Source organism: Capsicum annuum, chromosome 1, assembly GCF_002878395.1.
Source record: "Capsicum annuum cultivar UCD-10X-F1 chromosome 1, UCD10Xv1.1, whole genome shotgun sequence".
Classification (NCBI taxonomy): Eukaryota; Viridiplantae; Streptophyta; class Magnoliopsida; order Solanales; family Solanaceae; genus Capsicum; species Capsicum annuum.
The window spans coordinates 21,564,091-21,583,995 of record NC_061111.1 but is presented as its reverse complement, the minus strand read 5'-3'; the positions used below and the strand labels follow the sequence as shown (position 1 = coordinate 21,583,995).

Below are 19,905 nucleotides of genomic sequence, written 5' to 3'. Positions count from 1 at the left end.
TAAGGTTATAAAAATGAGTTTAACTGAAACTTATTGAGTTGTGATAGTAATCTAGATGTATAGAAGGGTAAATAGTAATGATGCATAGAAGAAGGATGTGTTAATGGATTATGAAAAGATAGGCCATATGATTAAGATCGATTATTATTGTTATGAAGTCGTAGTGGACTAGTGTTTCTTGATGATTTATTTCATAGCTTCCAAGCGAGAATGGTATGTGAGGTTGGCTTGTTGAATTATGTTAGAACTAAACTTTAAGTTTGAGCAGTTGATGGTTATCAAAGTGGATATAATGATTTCTTAGCTAGTGATACTAGTTGTATGGAAGTGATCTAGTAGGCTTGAACAGTGTATGCAAGAAGTTTGAGTTCAGTTATTTGTAATTAAGTATGATGTTGTATGTACGATGAAGAAGTATGACCAAACCGATATGGGGTTGTATTATTTTCCAAGGTTATTACGTGTTTTGTGTAGTTAGTAATGCCACTGAGTTACTAAGAGGAAAGAGACTAGTTATATAGTATATGATGTTCTTAATAACTAAGTTAAGAGGTTATGGATAGATGATGTTAAGCCTTGGTATGGTTTTGATTCTCATGGTTTAAAAACATAAGTTTAGAGATACGATATTAGTAGGATATGACGAAAGTAGTATGGTTTATTAAAGGTTGATTATATCTGTGTTAAGTGTTAGGATCTAAGCTTGAATCCTTGAAGATTAAGCAAACCGAAGTGAGAGTTGAAGCTCTAGGTGGAGTGACCTCAGGATTTGGTTATACCCATGAAAATCCTAAGTTAGCAAGTTTTCAAGATATTATGTGATGACTAGTGGGGCTATAGAAAGGTAGAGTTGTATCTCAGAAGAAAGTATTAACAGTGGGTTATACAATTTTAGGTGTAGTCTTTCAGAGTAAGTTTATTATTTGTGTGTATTGTTGTGTTCCAGACTCTAGAACGCAGTAAGTGTGGTTCAGTTTAGAGTATAGCAAAGGGTTCCACAGGCTTAGAATGAAGGCTTAAAGCTAAGGAGGGATGATAGAATGAGTGACAAAGTCAGACTTCCAGATTCTAGTAAGTGACGCTAGTGTAGTATAGAAAGTCAGTAAGAGAGGATGATGCTCGACCCATTCTCATCTCAGTACAAAGTTTCATACTTCAGCTATCCCGATATTTACTCATGTCTCACGTGTTAGTTCCATAGCCATAGCTCATGTTCATGCATAAAATAGAGAGTCATGTACTCTCCCAGTTCCTAGTATGAGGAGTTCTAGTTCGTCCCGCAGTCGGAATCACATTCCATAAGTTATGAACTCCAAATTCAGGTCATGTAGCTCATGACTCACGTACTCATGCCTTATAATATGGTCAGTTCCAGTACTCCTGTAATACCCTTAACGATCAACGAAATCTATAGTTATATCATGTACGACCTCATATTAGATCTCTTTAATAAACCCATATCGTGAATACTCTATTCCTCAAGCCACGGTAAAGTGTCAAGTTATGCTTAGTATTCCTTCATGTTTCAGACCCTATATTCCACCAATTTTTCAGTGATCTCCCTCAGGTCAAGATAGTGATGATGAATAATTGTGTAGATGGGAGAGAGTGAATGTGTTATGTTGGAGAAGAAAATAGTTGCATGCTTGTTTTATGTAATTCTACAGGTGGAAAATATTGAGGTAAAGTTTTTTTGTGTATGACTTGGTTAGTTAAGAATATTTTATGTGTCTCATCCTAAGAATTGAATAGTGCATGAAAGTTGTTATTGATAGAGGTATTAAAGAATATGAGAAAGATGCTCTTCTGGGTATTTGTTTAGAAGTGCATGTGTGGTTATAAAAATAGGCTTGAATGTTATGTTGGTATCTAAGAGGATAGGTGTTGTGCATTAAAGGATTTCTAGTAAGAGGTTGAATTTAGTTGTTAAGGTGATAAGAAGAATCATCCTAGAGTGAGAAGTTATGATAATACTTGGGGTATTGAATCCATGGTCCAGACTAGTATTATAGTGTTATGTGCACTATTTCGCGATCCCGAGTTAAGCTTGACCTTGATGAGAGTATTTAGCTCAGTTTAGACTTTAGTAGAAGGATTTATCAATACCATGTGAGAATTATAAGCTGAGTTAAGCGAGTATGGTACTTGAAGGGAATAGTATAGTTGAGAGAATGTTTGACAAGTGTTGCTAAGCTTGAAATTAAGAAGTTGCATTATTTAAGGCCTAGCAATCCAATCCTATCCTAGTGTATGGTTTATGGGTCTATGTTCCGTGCTATAGATTGGTAGCGATATTGTAATCTCTTATTTAGAGGTTTTCTTCAGATTATGCCCGGAGTTCTTTACTCCCTAATATCGTTAGAGTTTCTTAGAAAAGTGTTGAAGAAGTACTCCATCTGGGTATGGGCATTCAGTATGATTCAGTCAGTGTAGCCAGAAATCCAGTCTAACAATCAGACAGACGAATCTCTATAGTTTTTCCATTTTCCGATTTAGACTAGTCTTACTACCAGAAATTTTGTGAGTATGGCCATTTCAGTATATGCATCAGGCATTAGTATTAGATTCAGATATTAAGTCAAGATTCAAGCTTTAGCATTTAAGATCATCAACTGAGGTATGTAGGGTTCGAACATGGATAATTCTTTCATCCTTGTGCCGAAAACTTTATTTTAATTACAAATTTACTGCAATTTATATGATTTCTTTTGAAATTCAAGTTAGGGTTTATACCCATTATCATTATTTGCAAGATTATGAGATTTTCCACGATTTAGAAGTTGAATTACATGATTATGTTTATGTTTTCATGCATATTACTGAAATTTCCAGATTTTTAAGATGATTTATGAATGGTTATGTTACTAAGTATAAATTTTGAGATGTTTCAACATGAGATTAATGCTTGGGTTATTAGACCCCAATTAAAGATTGTTGTTTCAAGATTGTTTGTGCTATAAGCACCCCATGACAAGATTATTTTGAGATTTTAGATAAAGATTTGACCTTTTGGTCTCATAATAGATATGAAATCTATATATCAGATTCAGACTTACAGATTTAGCTCTATAGATTTACAACTGGTTTTATTATAGACTATTAGATAACTTTAAAGTGGATTTTCTTGAGATTTTGAGCATAAGATTGGGAGTAGTATTTAGCACTGAGCAGAAAGTGTGGGATTAGCGTGCCCTCTCTTCCACAGAACTACGTGCCACCGTAGGTACAGATTCAGATTATTCCCACTTCTACGTGAATGACTCAGATTGTGATCACACAGATTAGATTGTTCTATTTCGATGGCAAGGGTAGAACAACCTTATGTAACGGAGGTCAGTCACGGGACTCTATGGATGCTCACATGGTGTATATGTCGGTTAGAAGAACCTCCCAAATAGATGTCTCCTACTCTTAAAACAGTTTTAATTATTTAAAGTCTTGAGATAAAGTGTTTACTATACAGAATAAGTTTCAGACTTCTTTTAGCCTATACGATTTGAGAACAAGAACAAAAATACAGATTTCAGAACTAAGTGTGATGACTCATAAGATTTAGATTACATGTTTTATTATTCATGATTTTACTTTTAGATTTTAGATTACTCAAGCCTGTGTGAGTCATTTACGTTTAGCATGCATTTTTTTATAAGTTATGATGATGAGATGATATTTTACTTATGCATTTCACCTCTATATACTCAGTACATCCTCAAAGTACTGATCCACATATATGTCTATGTGCTACATCGTCTAATAATATAGGTATGAGTTGTAGCACGCATACCATATTCAGACAGTTGCAGTTTCCAGTCAGCAGGTGATGAGTCCTCTTGATTCAAGGGCTCAAGTTAGTCATACTGTTTGAGCAATTTTTTATTTTTCTTTATTCAGTCGTATTGAATTGGGATAGTTGGGGGTCATGTCCCAGCTACCTATAGTCAATACTAGTAGAGGCTTCATAGACAGTCAGTAGAGTTAATGTATTTGCTTCTAATGTTGTTTTGTAAAAGCAGAGTTGTAATCATTTCAATTTAATTTTTGTATTGATTAGATCCAGAAAAGAGCTATCTTCCACTTACTTCATTCAAATTTATGTTTTTTATTTAGTTGCTATTAGTTATGCCAGTAGAAGGGTTATCTTGGGATCACTTGTGGTCCAAAGCACCGTGTGACATATCGGGACCATTTTCAGGATGTTACAGGTAGACTGGGTCAGCAGAAGATGCAGCAAAAGAGTAGCGATTCTTCTCAGTTCGGATAACATCCAAAATGTTCTAATTATGGCAGAAATCATAGTGGCCATTGTTTTGGAGTTGGTGGTCCTTGTTATACTTATGGTGAAAGAGGGCATATTGCTAAGTTTTGTCCTAAGAAAAATCCTGATTCTAGTCAAACTGTTGCACAGGTACAAAAAGATGTTGCAGGTGCTCATGTTCATACTCAGCCATCTAGAATTGCTCCACAGGGTGCTCGTGGACAAAGTCGACAAAGTGCTCAGAAAGCAGGTGAAGCACCAAGATTCTTTGCTATGGCTACACAGGACATCGAAGCATCTAATGCAGTGGTCACAGGTATTATCACTGTAAACTCTCATGAGGCTTATTCTCTTATTGATCCTGGTTCTACGTATTCGTGTGTGTCCCCATCTTTTGCTTTATTCTTAGAGATAAGGATTGAAATTCTTATTGATCCATATATTATTATGACCCCTGTAGGGGAGACCTTATCAGTGGATAGAGTTTATAGAGATTATGTGATATCTGTTTAGGGTATGGACACCATAGTTGATCTACTTGTGTTGTCAATGATTGATTTTGATGTGATTGTGGGTATGGATTGGTTGGCATCATGTTACACTTTGGTTGATTGTTATTCTAAGCTTATACATTTTGATATTTTCGGAGAACCACCTTTGGTGTGGAAAGGTATAACTCCCGTGACTCAAGAAAAGATAATATCCTACATAAAAGCCCGCCGAATGATTAACCATAGTTGTTTGAGTTTTATTGCTACTGTTCATGATACTCAAGCAGAGGAAGTTTCTATTAACAATGCTCACATTGTTTGAGAGTTTATTAACGTGTCTCGAAATGATTTGCTTGGGCTACCTTCGATGAGAGAAATTGAGTTTAACATTGATTTAGTGTCTGGGGCTCAACTTATTTCTATTCCACACCTTACAGTATGGCTCCTGCTGAGTTGAGGGAATTGAAGGTTAACTCTAGGAGTTATTTGATAAGGGATTCATCAGGCCTAGTGTGTCACCGTGGGGTGCACCTGTGTTATTTGTGAAAAAGAAAGATGATACGATGAGAATGCGCATTGACTATAGGCAGTTAAATAAGGTGACAATCAAGAATAAGTATCCTTTGCCCCGAATTGATGATATATTCGATCAGTTACAAGGTGATACTCACTTTTCTAAAGATGACTTAAGACCGTGTTAGTATCAGTTGAGAATCAAGGCTGAAGATATCACTAAGACACCTTTTCGAACAAGGTATGGGCATTTTGAATTTTTGGTGATGTCTTTTGGACTCACTAATGCACCTACAACATTTATGGACCTCATGAACAGGGTATTCAAGCCGTACTTAGACTATTTTGTTATTGTGTTCATTAATGACATTTTGGTTTACACTTGAAGTAAGGCAGAACATGGACAAACATTTGAGAGTTGTGTTGCAGACACTTAGAGAACAAAAGCTTTATGCCAAGTTCTCAAAGTGTGAGTTTTGGTTGGTCATGGTTTCCTTTTAGGGACATGTGATGTCAAGAAATAGGATTCATGCTGATCCAAAGAAGATTGACGCAGTTCGAGATTGGCCTCGACCTAGTACTATTACAAAAATACGTAGCTTCTTGGGTTTAGCTAATTATTACAGAAGGTTTATTGGGGGCTTCTCGAAGATAGCCGCTCCATTGACCTACTTGACACAGAAAAATATTGATTTTTGATGGTCAAATGAATGTGAAGAAAGTTTTCAGAAATTAAAGACAACATTGATTTTGGCTCCGATTTTGACTTTACCTATGGCAGAGGGTGATTTCACTATTTATTGTGATACGTTTCAAATTGGATTGAGTTGTGTTTTAATGCAGAATGGTAAAGTGGTGGCGTATGTTTCTCGACAACTAAAGATCCATGAGAAGAATTATTTGACTCACGACTTGGAATTGGCTGCGGTTATATTTGCACTCAAGATCTGGCATCATTATTTTTATGGTGAGTCGTGTGAAACCTATATTGATCACAAGAGTCTGCAGTACTTTAAAAAATAAAAAAAGTAATTTTGAGTAGTAGCCCAAGTTGTTCTGAGAATAATAATTTTTCCCTTAAACCACTTTTGATACTCTAGCTAAGCAATTGTTGCTCTAATACTAACAAAAGTATTTTTCAAATTGATTAGTTAAACGCAAAATGATGATCTCTAAAAAATACTTTCTCAAAAATATTGTTGACAAAAAAAAATGGATTTTAACAAATTATAGGCTAACCAAAAAAAGAAAGGAAAAAGAATCAATTTAAGTGTATGTTTGGTAGGATGGAAAACATTTTTCATAGAAAATATTTTATGGAAATGAGTTGGTTTCTTATTTTTTTATGATTGGTTGGTGAATGAAAAATATTTTTTGAAATTTTTTTTTTTGGTTTGATTGGTGAATGAAAAAATATTTTTCACAAGATGCATTTTAGTATTTAACTAAAGAGTAGAAAATACTTTTCTATAAAATTATTTTTTACTCCAAAAAATATTTTTTTTAGAGCGTGTTTGATATGGAGAAGGAAAACATTTTACTATAAAATAAGTTGTTTTTACTTATATTCTTGTGTTCGTTATGCAAGTAGGAAAATATTTGTATATGTTTAGAAAAAAATAAGATTTAATAGGGTAAAAAGGGTAGGGTGAAATTTTCTTTTTATAACTTTTTTTAAAAAATAAATTTAAAAAGTTAAATCTCTTTTTTGAGAAGAGGGTTGGTAGGTGGGGGTTGTTAGAATAGATGGTTGGGGTGAGGTAAGGATTTTTTTTTTTTTTTTAAAAAAAAAAATAAAAAAAAAAATTTTTTTTGGGGGGGGGGGGGGGGGGTGGGGGGGGGGGGGGGGGGTGGTAGGGGACTGAGGGTCGAGTAGGGGTGAACGTTCGGTATTCGGTTTGGTATTAAAGTTTGAGTTCGGTAATTCAATAATTGATATTTGAACATAGATACCATATACCATACTTATAAACATTAGTTCGATAATTCGGTAATCGATAAATTAAAGTTTAGTTTAGTACGGTATTTGGTAATACCATATTAAAGTTGGTGATGTGCAAATGTAAATTTAAACTTCAAAGAGTATATTTAATAGATATCCTATTTAGTATTCTTTTTGTTGCTATTTACGTTATATTACCAAGGTCCAAGGGATTCTTTGGGATAAGTAATATTATTGTCTATTGGGTTGGTTAGATATATCGTATTATATATATAAAATTCGGTATTCGGTAAATACCTAATACCAAACTGTATTAATATCTTATACCAAACCCAATCCCAAATACCAAAATATTAAAATTTTACTTCAAATGCCATACCAAATATCGAATTACCGAATATCAATTACCAAATTTTTTGATTTGGTTCGGTGATTCAATTTTCGGTAATTTATGACCAGCCCTACTTTTGAGATTTGTATGAATAGTTCAATGTGACAGTGAGACTAAAAGAGAATTTCTGAAAATGTTTTGCTTACTTTTTGAAGAAAAATTATTTTTCTTGAAAAATATTTCTCAAAACATTTAAATCAACCAAACATTAAAAAACTAAAAAATATTTTTCAGTTTGAATGCGAATACAAATTAGTTAAACTCGAATAGGTATCCAAGAAGAAAACAAGTGAACTCCTTAGAGTTGTGCCAGTTTAAGTTTGAAAATAGCTTCTTATATAACGAAAATTCATAAACCTCAAAATATTTTACTCCTTGAGAAAGTACAATACAGACAAAAGAGGCAACGAACAAAACTGATTATAGTTTAGTAAGGTTCTTTTGTATGTGATGGAGAAAGACTTAAAGAGAATTGGAATCATCATCTTCTTCTCATCACATCCACACAAATTCCTCAACCTTCCATTTCAAAAAATGGCTCCACATTTACCAACTCCATTCTCTTCTTTCCAAGATTCCCTATGGCAACAGCTTCAGCTGTTCCAACAAAATTAATTCTTGCCAATTTCCATCACCCCACAACTTATTCTCGCATAAAGTTCAAATCTTTTCAAACCCCACTTAGAATTCTTTCTCAAAAATCCCCTTTGAGCTCTAATGGAGTCCAAATCAAGAAAAATTTCGTCGAGAAGTTGGAATTCCAAGAAATGGGTGTTAAGAGAATTGGCTTTAGTAGAAGAGTTGTTGTTAGATATATGGGATCGGACAGTAGTGTTGCATCTACAGGGTTACCAAACAAGGCACAAGATTGAATCTTTTTCTCTTTGATGTTATGACAAATTTTGATTGATAGCATGTTTGGCCAAGTCTCCAATTAAAAAGTATTTTGGAGTGTAGCGGTTCGTGCTTGACTAATCAATTTGAAAAACACTTTTGCCTATATTAGAACAGTAAATTTTAGGGGGGAAAGACTTTTTTCTTTTAGCTTCTGAAAAACAGTTTTGCTGCTACTTGGAAGCACTTAGAATCATTTGATAGAGTGTATAACGTGGAATTAGTAATGCTGGGATTAGTTACGCTGGAAGTATTTCTTATCCACTATTTGGTTTAGTGTATTAAAGGTTGTTTTGTCATTAGCGATGCTTATCCATGTATTAATAAGCCTTGTATTGCGTATACCATTATGTGGGATGTATTAGTTATACACCCTATAGTACAGTACTGAATATAGTGTATAACTAATACAAGTATTAGATTTTTTAATGCATCCTACCAAACGACCCCTTAGTTTTTCCCTAATGTCTTGGTTGAACACCCCAACTTTCTATAACAAGTACTTTCTGAAGAAAAAGAAAAAACCACTTTTGATTTCCAGAAGCTTGGCCAAACATGCTATAAATAACTTGAATTTTGATGTTTTGGGTGTTTTGTTTTGATGTAGGTGTTTGGAGTATTGCATTTATTAGTTTCACTTGGAATCATACTGGCTATGGATAAATTGTTAAAAAAAGCATTTGTGGAAGCTGCTATTAAGTTCCCAAGTGCTCTATTTGGAATGTTTTGCACATTTACTGTTCTAATGGTTCTTGATTCCATTGTTCCCAAGACTGCAGCAGGATTGATGAACTTTTTTGAGCCTGCACTATTGTTTATCCAGAGATGGCTTCCTTTGTTTTATGTACCTTCTTTGGTTGTTCTCCCTCTTGCTGTCAAGGATATTCCTGCAGCCTCTGGAGCCAAGATAATGTTCATACTAGGTACCATATCCTGATCATCCGATAAATCGCAATGCTTTTGGTTCTTTTTCCGAAAGAGCTCTTAAGATAAACTAACTTGGTTTGATGCCTATTTAACTTCTAGAGGCCCTTGCTTTAGTCATACCTTAAGCTGCTGTGTATAAGAAAATGCTATTACTTACTCATAATTGAATATCTTCCTACGAAACAAACAAAGTATCCTGGACATTGAGCTCCGAAGGACCTGTTTAGAGTTGAGCATGTCTCTACTAACTTGTACTCTAACGTGTTGTAAGCCGCTTGACATGTTATCCATACAGCCAGATTGAATGGTTGTCACATACTGTTTCATGATGTATTGTATTGTTTTGATGAATACAATGCTTGGATAGATTGTATCGTTTACCATCATTTCATAATACCACACACCAATAATTTGAAGAATAAGCTCATAATATTATTAAAAAAAGTAACATATGGGATAGAGTTATTATAGATTGGTTGGATAAAAGGTAAAATAAGATTATTAGTAATAAGGGAAAATAAGGTGACGGCGTGATCACACCAAATCAGTTGACACTTAAGGCTATAAAAAAGGCAATTTCTTTCCTTTTCCCTCTCTCCCTTTGTGCATGTCTCTTTACTCATGCCAACAGACTAAGCTGATTTTGACTTCTCTGCAGTTGGAGGCTGGTTGGCTTCTCTTTGTGTTGCGGGTTTCACAGCTATATCCGTGAGGAAAATGGTAAAGACCGAGATGATACCTGCTGAACCCATGTCAAAGCCTTCTCCATTTTCTTCTTTGGAGATGTGGACTTGGAGCGCGATCTTTTTGGCGTCATTTGTTGGTGCACTTTACTATCCAACAGCGCTGGGAACAAGTGCTAGAACATGCCTACCGTTTCTACTTTCATCTACTGTATTAGGCTACTTAGTTGGATCAGGGTATGATTCAACATCTCAGCATGAATAAATCTACTTTTCAGTTTATCATGGAAACTTTATTCATTTTTCTTGTATCTGGTCTATACATTCATAAGGCTTACATCCTCAGGCTTCCAGCGGCTGTAAAGAAGGTTTTCCATCCAATCATCTGTTGCGCAGTCTCTGCTGATCTTGCAGCAATTGCTTTTGGATACCTTTCTAAATCTGGACTTGATCCAGTTCTTGGTGAAGATCTTACTTCCATGTTATAATTTATTTACTTTCTTATTCTTATATCCGGTAACGTAAAAGTTGACTATAGCTATATCAACTTAGATTAGCCTATAACAATTGAAATTGTCTGGTGATTTGTGTTTCATCATGGCCTTAGGCTTGTGATCTGGCAGAAACTCATGGAATTGCAATAAATAACCGCTTCATTCAGATTAGAAGTCCTTTTGTTTAGCAAACTTTCTGAACCGTTGGTCGTAGGCTCAAAATGGAAAATTAATAAAAAAGCTTGTTTTATGAATAAGCATCGATTATCCATCAAACAATACTTGAGAATGAGGATCTTGACTGTAACAGGAAACCAACTGCCAATTAGTCAACAGGGTCAGCCACGATTTCCATGGGTACGTGATAGAGAACAAAGGAGGTAAAAGGGAGACTTCATGCATACACTTTTTTACTGAAAATATGGCTTTTAAGCAACTAACAGTTATTGAAGCTCAGTTATTTAGGTTAATCAACATGTGGTATGCTAAAGGACAAAGGCTAAATGATTGTATATCTTAAAAAGGTTACAATTATAGTGGTGTTCTTGTTATATTCTGTTGTCAGGCCAAGACTCTTTTGCTGTTTTTATATTCTTTTGCTGTTTTTATATTCTCAAGGCCGTTTACATTAAGTTTAGTGTTCATTATATAAGAAATCAGTGACTGTTACTTTAATGGTCATTCCATATGTATAGCAAGATGTTTTAGTTGCTGCTCGTTTCTTTACCTGTGTGGTACATCAGCATGAGGAACATGATATTTCAAACTTTCTGAACAACATTATTTGCTACGTTGAGCTAATCAAATTGTACTTTGCGTTGCTTATTTATTCAGGGGATTATCTTACAAAGGCCGCATCTAATCCTGGAGCTGGTGACATTCTTATGGGATTTTTGGGATCAGTCATCATCTCCTTTGCCTTTTCAATGTTCAAGCAGAGAAAGGTAATTATCTGAGCTGCAACTAAGGCTGCTAACAAGATGGGAATATAAAGTAATTTCATAGTTGTAGAGGAATTTTTGCTTGCTGGTGACCGGTGAGTGAGGGTGTATATGGAACAAGCATGGAATGAAGGAAGAAAGAGAGAATTACTAATGACATGAAAGAAAAAAGAAAAATGAAATTCCAGATCAAGCGATTTATTCATTTTGGAATTGTTTTGTTATCCTGCAGTTATCTTACAAGCATAAACTTTCGTTTTATCCCTCACCTTCTTGACTTCTTGCAGCCAGTATATGATGGGTGGTCCTTCAAAGGATTCATGCTCTTTCAGTTTCTCACCTATCCCTGTCTTTTGCTTATGCTAATTGTCTATTTCCTACTCTCAGCTTGTTAAACGGCATGCTGCTGAGATTTTCACCTCTGTCATTATATCCACGTTATTTTCACTATATTCAACTGCTCTCATTGGACGGTTGGTTGGGTTGGAGCCAGATTTGACTGTATCAATCCTACCACGATGCATAACTGTTGCATTAGCTCTCAGCATTGTTTCTCTCTTTGAAGGTCAGGAACATCTCCTTGATGATCTTGACTAGTCATGGATTATCTGGCAATTGAGAGCGAAAAAGATGCTAAACCTTCTTAAATGTGTGATATTCAGGTGTGAATTCATCTCTAACAGCAGCTGTCGTCGTACTAACTGGTCTGGTGGGAGCAAATTTTGTTCAGGCAGTGCTGGATAAACTTGGCTTCAATGATCCTATTGCTCGAGGAATTGCAACTGCATCAAGGTAGTGGGCATTTTCATTGTGCAGACAGCAATCTTTGCCACTTAGCTTACAGCGAAAGAATGGCTCCTTTTTGGAATTATATTGACTGCTCCATTTTGAAAAAAAAAAAAGAAAGAGTTCATTACGAAAAGGAATTAAGCTTCAGATGGAGATAAAAAGAGCTACAAAGAATAGCTTTTGCTACCTCAGTTAACGCTAAGTCGATAACAGTTTTCCTATTTTAGGATGAACAACCTGAGTTAAATTGCCAAAACCATATTTTAATCAAGAGAAGATCAATTTTATGTTTGAGAAAAACTATGCATTGAAATTTTTTACATAGAACAAAATTCAAGCTGTATAATGTTGCTGTAATGTTTATTTTTCTTCTGCTTTTAAGTGCTCATGGGCTCGGAACAGCAGCTCTGTCAGCGAAGGAACCTGAAGCTCTTCCATTCTGTGCTATAGCATATGCCCTGACTGGTATATTTGGCTCTCTTGTATGCTCTGTCCCAGCAGTGAGACAGAGCCTACTGGCAATTGTCGGCTGATCTTGATCGTCTCCACGTTCATTTTTTTTTCATGCCAATTTGACATCATTTTGTTGGAAGATGCCGGCAAAATCACCCCAAATTAAGGTTCAGAAGGCGATGAACGACTTGCTGTTTCTTCACACAATTCAGCCTCTAGATGCAAGGTGTTTATAAAGATAAGTTTTCATTGTTTCTCCATCACTCTTGGGAGAATGATCAGGAACTTTCCTGTATGTAGTTTGGGTTTACTTAGGATGTGTCTAGAGGTACATATCCATTTCACATTTATACTTCTTCGTTGTAAGGTCTTTTCTTGTAAATGTATTTATAATTATATTCTGGAATGAAGTGGGATCACCGTAAATTTCATGGAATAATGCAATATTTGTCCGGACCAAGGAAGCACATCTAGGCTTTGCTGCCAAGATTGATGTTCTGTTCCACCGACGACTCGGGTAACGCTTTAAAATAGAATCTAAGAAATGGTCAAAATAGAAATGATTTTCGAATTTGATTCTACAAAAAATCAAGTTCCATTTTTGAGTGAAGTTGGCGGATACAACTCTTATTAGTTTAATAGTTTTATCCAAAAGTTGCTCGGTTGATTGAAATTACAGGATGAATAGATGTTAAAAATGATGAATCAATAGATGTTAAAAATGATGAATCAATTTCGTTTGTATGTCCGTCACTTTATCTTAGATTCAGGAATTCCTCCTTATTCTCAAACATGATGCTCGGTTGATTGGCACAAATTCTGGAATTCCCAAGTCCAACATCCACCAAGAACATTTCTTCCTAAAGAAGAAAAACAAGATTGGAACTAAATTAAAGTCAAGGTGCAGAATCGCCATATGATCACAATAGAAAGTTTTTTAGTGAATGTTTCTACATTATAGGTAGTGTGTCAATTTATCTAGCCCAATATTTCATTTGATGAAGATGTTGCTTTCAAAATGAACAGTTAAAAATGAATTAAAAAAAAAAAGATGGGGAGTTGTGTGGCCAATTTAGTAACAAACTTGGGATATTTCTATGCAAATTTATGACTTATTATTTCACTTATATATAAGTGAGAGTTTTTTGGATGACAAAGGGCATAACTGGAAGTTCATACAATTAACACTCGTACGTGTTACATCATTAGGTTCCCACGTGGTCCTGAAACGCTGAAACGTGAGTTCACCCTTTCATTACATTCTTTTCCTCCTTTTGCATTTACCACTGTTTTCTTTCTCTCACAGACGAACCCAAGAATTGAAATTTGGGGTGCATCAGTATTATTAAAGGCGTATATAAGTTTTGAATAAAGATTCAAATTTATATTGATCGCTCATCTCGTTTAATGTATAATTTATATTCTAATTTATAAAATATACTTTCCCTTATCAATGAGGTTTTTCTGGAGATACGAATATTAAACAATTAATATTTTATTTAATAAAAAAAAATAATTTCTGTATTCATATATTTATCATTCATATTTATATTATTAGTCTTGAACTAAACATATGTTTATATTTTTTTTCCTTTATGTCTATTTTGTTAAATCTCATGCTTTATTTATAATTTGTACTTAAATATAATGGATTTTGAAACTTTTTTTGCTTTTACTAAGGCGATAAGAATTGTTTTTAAAATTAGAACTTGATTGAGGAGAAATATATCTATCCATTTCAATTCACAAGAATCAATAACAAATTACTACAAAATAAAAAATTCATCAAGAATATAAGTAAAAATATTTATTTATTTATTTTTAATCAAATCTCATGAACTTAAATAGAAGCAAGAAAAAAAAATAAATAAATTTTACTCACTGTCAAACAACAAGTAAATATTAAAAGCAATTAACATTACCCAAACTTGAATAAAAAAATAAAAAAAATGAAAAAAAAAATGTGTACCTATTAGTATCAAATGAAAAATTGCTCCTCTTTATTTGTTTGGGTACTATTAATTTGTAAATTATAGTGTCGATGGGGTCAGATGAGGTGACTACCTAACTGGTGACATTTAAATGTATATACAGAATGAAAAAATTGAGAGACTCAAACCAGGAATCGAACACGTGATGTCGGGCCAGAAAGATGTCAATATTTGAGTTCCAAACCAATGCACCCACACAAATTTAATTATTGAGGGTGTACAATTATGTATACAATTTTTTTAAAAAATTACCGTACACCACGTGGGTCCGCCTCTGCTTCCTCTTCAGCCCCAATTCTCCCATTTCACTGTGCTTCTTTCTCCTTCATATCTTCTCATACTTGGGATATTAATATTATGGAGTTACTTTTCTTTAGTTTGCATGGTGATTAATTTCGGTGGATTTTATATTTCTTAGGATATACATTTTCTGTGATTTTCTCCATGTTTTCTTTGTGAAATGTGTACATGCAAATTGTAATGATTCTTGTTGTATGTTTTTTGTTTATTCTTTAATTCTTTTTCTTGTACATTCAAATGTATGATTGCAAAATAGGAGTACAACTTTTGTCTATAAGGTGTTTGATGGTACATACATGGTTCTTTGTCACAATAGTGAGCATGGTACATATATGGTTCTTTGATGATTTTGCTAATGGCTTTTTTCAAAAATGTCAAGGATCGTGTCGGTGAATCTCACTTTAATAAAGTTCTAAATATTTAGCTGGAGCAGCTTATTGAGGTTCTGTACTCTGATATATGTTGCCTTAATATATAATTGAACTTAAGTATGAAAAATACAAGTGATTCTCATGCTAAATAATTTGTTCTATGCATGTAAACCTTCAAAACTTTTACATGAGAAGTGGTCGCCCAAGTTTGTGATCAGTGTTGCTCACGAAAATCATCAGGTTGAATTGCCTGATAGTTTTCCTCCAGGTAATCATGCAAGGATTTTCTGTCTCCAAGCAAGAGCAAGATAAAGTCGCAAAATTCACATTCCGTGGACTGCCTACTGAACTTAAGCATGGTAGTGTAGTTATAGCTGCTATAACGAGCTGCACAAATACATCTAATCCAAGTATCATGCTGGTCTTGTTCCAAAAAAGGCCTGTGAATTAGGTTTGGAGGTTAGTTTTAGTGCCTAAACTAATGTTACAAGCCTTGTAGTTTGTCACACGGGGTGATTCCTGAGCTAAACTATTTTCAGATGGAGCATGCTTTTTATGTTAACTTGTGTGATTATTCAATAGGTTAAACCATGGATAAAAACAAGTCTAGCACTAGGTTCGGGAGCTGTTACAAAATACCTCCATAAGAGGTAATGTTTGTGATCAGTTGTTACTTATCTTGGCCCTTCCCGTGTTATGGAACATTATTATTTTCTTTCTCCGAGTTAATTGATGACTTTGTATTGCAGTGGTCTACAGAAGTACCTGAACCAGCAGGGCTTCAATTTGGTTGGCTATGGTTGCACGTGTATTGGTAATTCTAGAGACCTTGATGAATCAGTTGCTTCTGCCATCACTGACAATGGTACTTTCCAATTTATTACTTGACCCTTGCTATTTTTCCTTTTAAGTACTGTCCAATCTGTAGTACTTTCACTTGGTGCCCCATGTTGTGACTTTATGTAGCACTTTCACATGGCGCTCCATGGCATTCAGGCTGCTTGAGCAGGTCATGTTTTAGCAAGAAAAAATGCTTGCCTATGTTGATGATGTTTCTTGGGATTCTTTTTTCAGACATTGAAGTTGCAGCTGTGCTTTCTGTAAATCGGAACTTTGAAGGCCGTGTTCACCCTCTAACAAGAGCTAATTATCTTGCTTCGCCGCCGCTGGTTGTCGCATATGCACTTGCAGGAACGGTATGCTAAGATCAATTAGACGAGGACCTGTCCCTCATTTTTCTTAGATTGATATCCAGTGCTAACCATGGTCTGTGGAAATCCAAATCCTACATTATGGTTTATTGAAATACCATCTTTCGGCATAATTTGCTGGAGGAATGAACTTTCTGTGCTGAGATAGTTTCCTTCTGCGTTCTAAGTCTAGCTAATATTGTGGACGGAAAAACTACCTATATCTTTCCAAAAATATATTGCAGTACATCTATTGTTGTCGATCAGTTAAACGTGCAATGCACCCAAATCTTTGCCAGAATAATATGATCCTCGTATCAAATAGCTCTTTGGAACCAATTCAATGCATGGTCTTTTAGTTGGCTTTTATTGCATTTTAAGCTTAGAACTGTAAACATTGAGCATTTTTAACTGATGCTTTTCCTGCAGGTTAAGGCATATACCACACGAGTTGGTTCTGATCCTTTTCCAACAGAAATCATGGGCAAAGGTGGTGACCTCCTTCGTTTTGTTGGGCAGGAGTTTGGCACAACTACTGGACGTCCGCGTTGTTGTGGTTGACTAGACATAGTTGCGCTGAGATACTGTTGTCAAATAAATGGATTTGCTTCTCTAAACCTAACAAAGCTAGATGTGCTGTCAGATCTATGAGAAATTCAGTTGGGTGTTGGGTGTTACTGACAAGCATCCTCTATATTAAATTCCTTTCCTTCTGAACTTCCTCTTCTTCAGCAAATAATGGTAAGTTCCTTTTTTCTTTCTTTCTTCTTCAACATTCTTTTGCGTGATGATCTTGTGGTATTTGGAAGTACAAACTATTAGTTCCAACTTTCATGTGAATGTTTTGGGGAAACTGAGCCATGTATTCAGTTCGAATCATTGCAGTTTTTTGATGAGAAATTTTGGTGTTGAGTTGTCCGGATGAAAATGTTTGTTAAATGAGCAAACTTCAAAGAGTGTTGGTGCTTTGCTAATTTGGGAGCTGACAGAAAGAGCTATGCGCACCAGTCCTTAGCATTAGTGCGTTTACGCGTGCTTTTAACATTCGTTCTCTTATCCATTTTTTCGTTAAGCAATAAATAACTTATGATCTGATAAGCACTGGCAGCAGCATCTTGAGTTATTGGACCCTGTGTAAGAGTCATTCCAATTGAGTAGGGGAAGAGTCTCTTTCGAGCGAGATCCATTACCACGCCTAACTAAATGAAAGAAAGTAAGACTCAATGATGATGATGGATTGGTGGTTGCCTTTACTGGTAACCACATTTTTTTGATTTTGTGTTGTTCTTCTATTTCTTTTGGGTATTTGTTAACTTTTCTTGTTTTCGATTGTTTCTTGTCGGATTCTTAGGCATTCCTTTCTCAACTTGCTCTTCGATTGAAGGAGGCTTCCGTAGCTTTTAACAAATGGAAATATTAAGAATCGACACATACAAGCCTGCTTCAGTTTCAATTTCAAAAAAAACAAATACAAGCATGCCATCATATTCTCTTCCTACTCCAGCAGCTATTTTGATTACTATATAATAAGTGAGACTTTCGTCGTCTAGGGACATTCTTGAAATTTTCATTTTTAAGTGATGCTTCTACTGCTACTTTCAACCGTTAAAACACGTGTACTATCCATTAGTACGTGCCAATCTTTTTTTTTTTTATATACCCATAGAGGAGTTAAACCACCTCCCCCTTTTACTCTCCTTACAACAATCACTAGGTACAGTACGTCAAAAGGCAAATCTAGATCCATAATCAAGGTAAGAATGAATCATTTTTCCCACTGCTTTGATTTACTATCATCATGTTCAGTTTATGTTCATTTTTCTTTGGATGTTCATACAATTAGTAAGTTCCATTCAAATTGGATTTACTTTGAAGCTTATGTTAACTGTTACTGATTGCTGTTTTGGTGAGTTTTCCTCTTCTCTTTCTCGCATATATTACCTTTACGATCATTGGTATTCAATATATGCAAGAATTAATGTTTCATTTCATTTCGACTTTTTTTAAACATCAAAGGAAAATAACATAAAAGCAAAATGAAACCAGAGAAGAAACAACAACTAATAGCAATTAATAAAAGGAAAGAGCAGGAAGAAGATGCATCTACCAAGGAGTGAGACAGAGCCAGCAGAGAGTGAGAGATGAACAATAACAAACAATAGTATTGATGGTCGGACACGCTGAGTTGCCACACTTCTCTTGAAGTCACATTTTTCTTCTTGAACTATCTAATCCTTTCATATCATATGTCAAGAATGGTGTAGTTACTACAGTGACCGACTTGATGATTTCTGGTGTTGGAGGTTCCGTTGAGGTGTTGAACAACTATTAATATTTTTGCTGGTTAGCAGTTCTTATTCAAATCTATTGGTCTTTTATTTTGCTTGGAATTCAGTTCTATGGTAGTTGTTATGCAAATATTAAAAGCAACTGGCTGTTACTTTAAATTGTTGGAAATGTTGATCTACTTTCAAATTTTCAGTTTGAGTTTTCTTTATGACATGCTTCCATGGTGTTGAATCTTGATTTTTTTCCAGACACATCTGATGTTTGCAAATAGAACAAATAATTTGGGCATGTGGACGGGCACGGGCCATCTAGTACTGTATAGAAGAGTGTATAGAAGAGTGAGTACGGAGGACGATCAAGGGTAGTTTCGTCATTTCAAAAAAAGTCGACATTATTTAGCTTATGCTATAAGCTTTAAAATTTGTCCATAAACTTCTAATGGCAATAAAACCAAGCTTCTTTCAATCTATGTCAATTGTATCCTAAGTTGTAGATATCTTAGTGGACCCACAGTATCCATCACAATTCTCCACAACAGTGTCAGTGCTAAATAAATGATTGATCTATATTTAAGTAGAGTGTTTGTACGGTGAAAATACTATTCATTTCTATTCCTTTTTGTTTGGTGAAATTTTAATTTTATTTTATTCAAATAAAAATGTTCACAAGAAAGTAAAATTAATTTTTCCCTTACATTCGGGTGCTGTATCAAATAATTAATAGAGTAGGATAATAAAAATAAAAGAGACATCATTAATTAATAGAGTAGGATAATAAAAATAAAAGAGACATCATTACATCAGCACTATTCGCAAGTAATTTTAGATTTAAGTTTTTCACAATGTCCACATACATTTTCTAACTATAATTTGTTAAACTTTAAAAATTAAATTAGGTGATGAACTTTCTTCGTCATTTCAAAAAAAGTCTACATTATTAGCTTATGCTATAAGCTTTAAAATTTGTCCATAAACTTCTAATGACAATAAAA

General features: G+C 34.7%; 1 protein-coding gene and 1 non-coding gene across 2 annotated transcripts; both read left to right on the top strand.

The window, feature by feature from the left end:
- Positions 1-8,015: 8,015 nt before the first annotated feature.
- On the top strand, positions 8,016-13,233 carry LOC107869767 (plastidal glycolate/glycerate translocator 1, chloroplastic). Its single transcript, XM_016716210.2, has 8 exons — positions 8,016-8,452; positions 9,094-9,409; positions 10,072-10,333; positions 10,443-10,558; positions 11,425-11,534; positions 11,919-12,096; positions 12,194-12,323; positions 12,703-13,233. Exons 1-8 carry the CDS (start codon positions 8,174-8,176, stop codon positions 12,851-12,853), a joined length of 1,542 nt encoding a protein of 513 aa, XP_016571696.2. The 5' UTR covers positions 8,016-8,173; the 3' UTR covers positions 12,854-13,233.
- A 1,719-nt stretch (positions 13,234-14,952) lies between these two features.
- On the top strand, positions 14,953-19,161 carry LOC107868648. Its single transcript, XR_007043800.1, has 6 exons — positions 14,953-15,894; positions 16,018-16,085; positions 16,185-16,300; positions 16,510-16,631; positions 17,055-18,379; positions 18,642-19,161. It is a non-coding gene; the product is annotated as an uncharacterized LOC107868648 (transcript).
- Positions 19,162-19,905: the final 744 nt, after the last annotated feature.

Coding starts and splice junctions, on each gene's coding strand:
- LOC107869767 (XM_016716210.2), top strand. CDS start 8,174: ATGGCAACAGCTTCAGCTGTTCCAACAAAATTAATTCTTGCCAATTTC. Junction 10,334..10,442: donor GGCTACTTAGTTGGATCAGG/GTATGATTCAAC, acceptor TTACATCCTCAG/GCTTCCAGCGGCTGTAAAGA. Junction 11,535..11,918: donor CAATGTTCAAGCAGAGAAAG/GTAATTATCTGA, acceptor TCCTACTCTCAG/CTTGTTAAACGGCATGCTGC.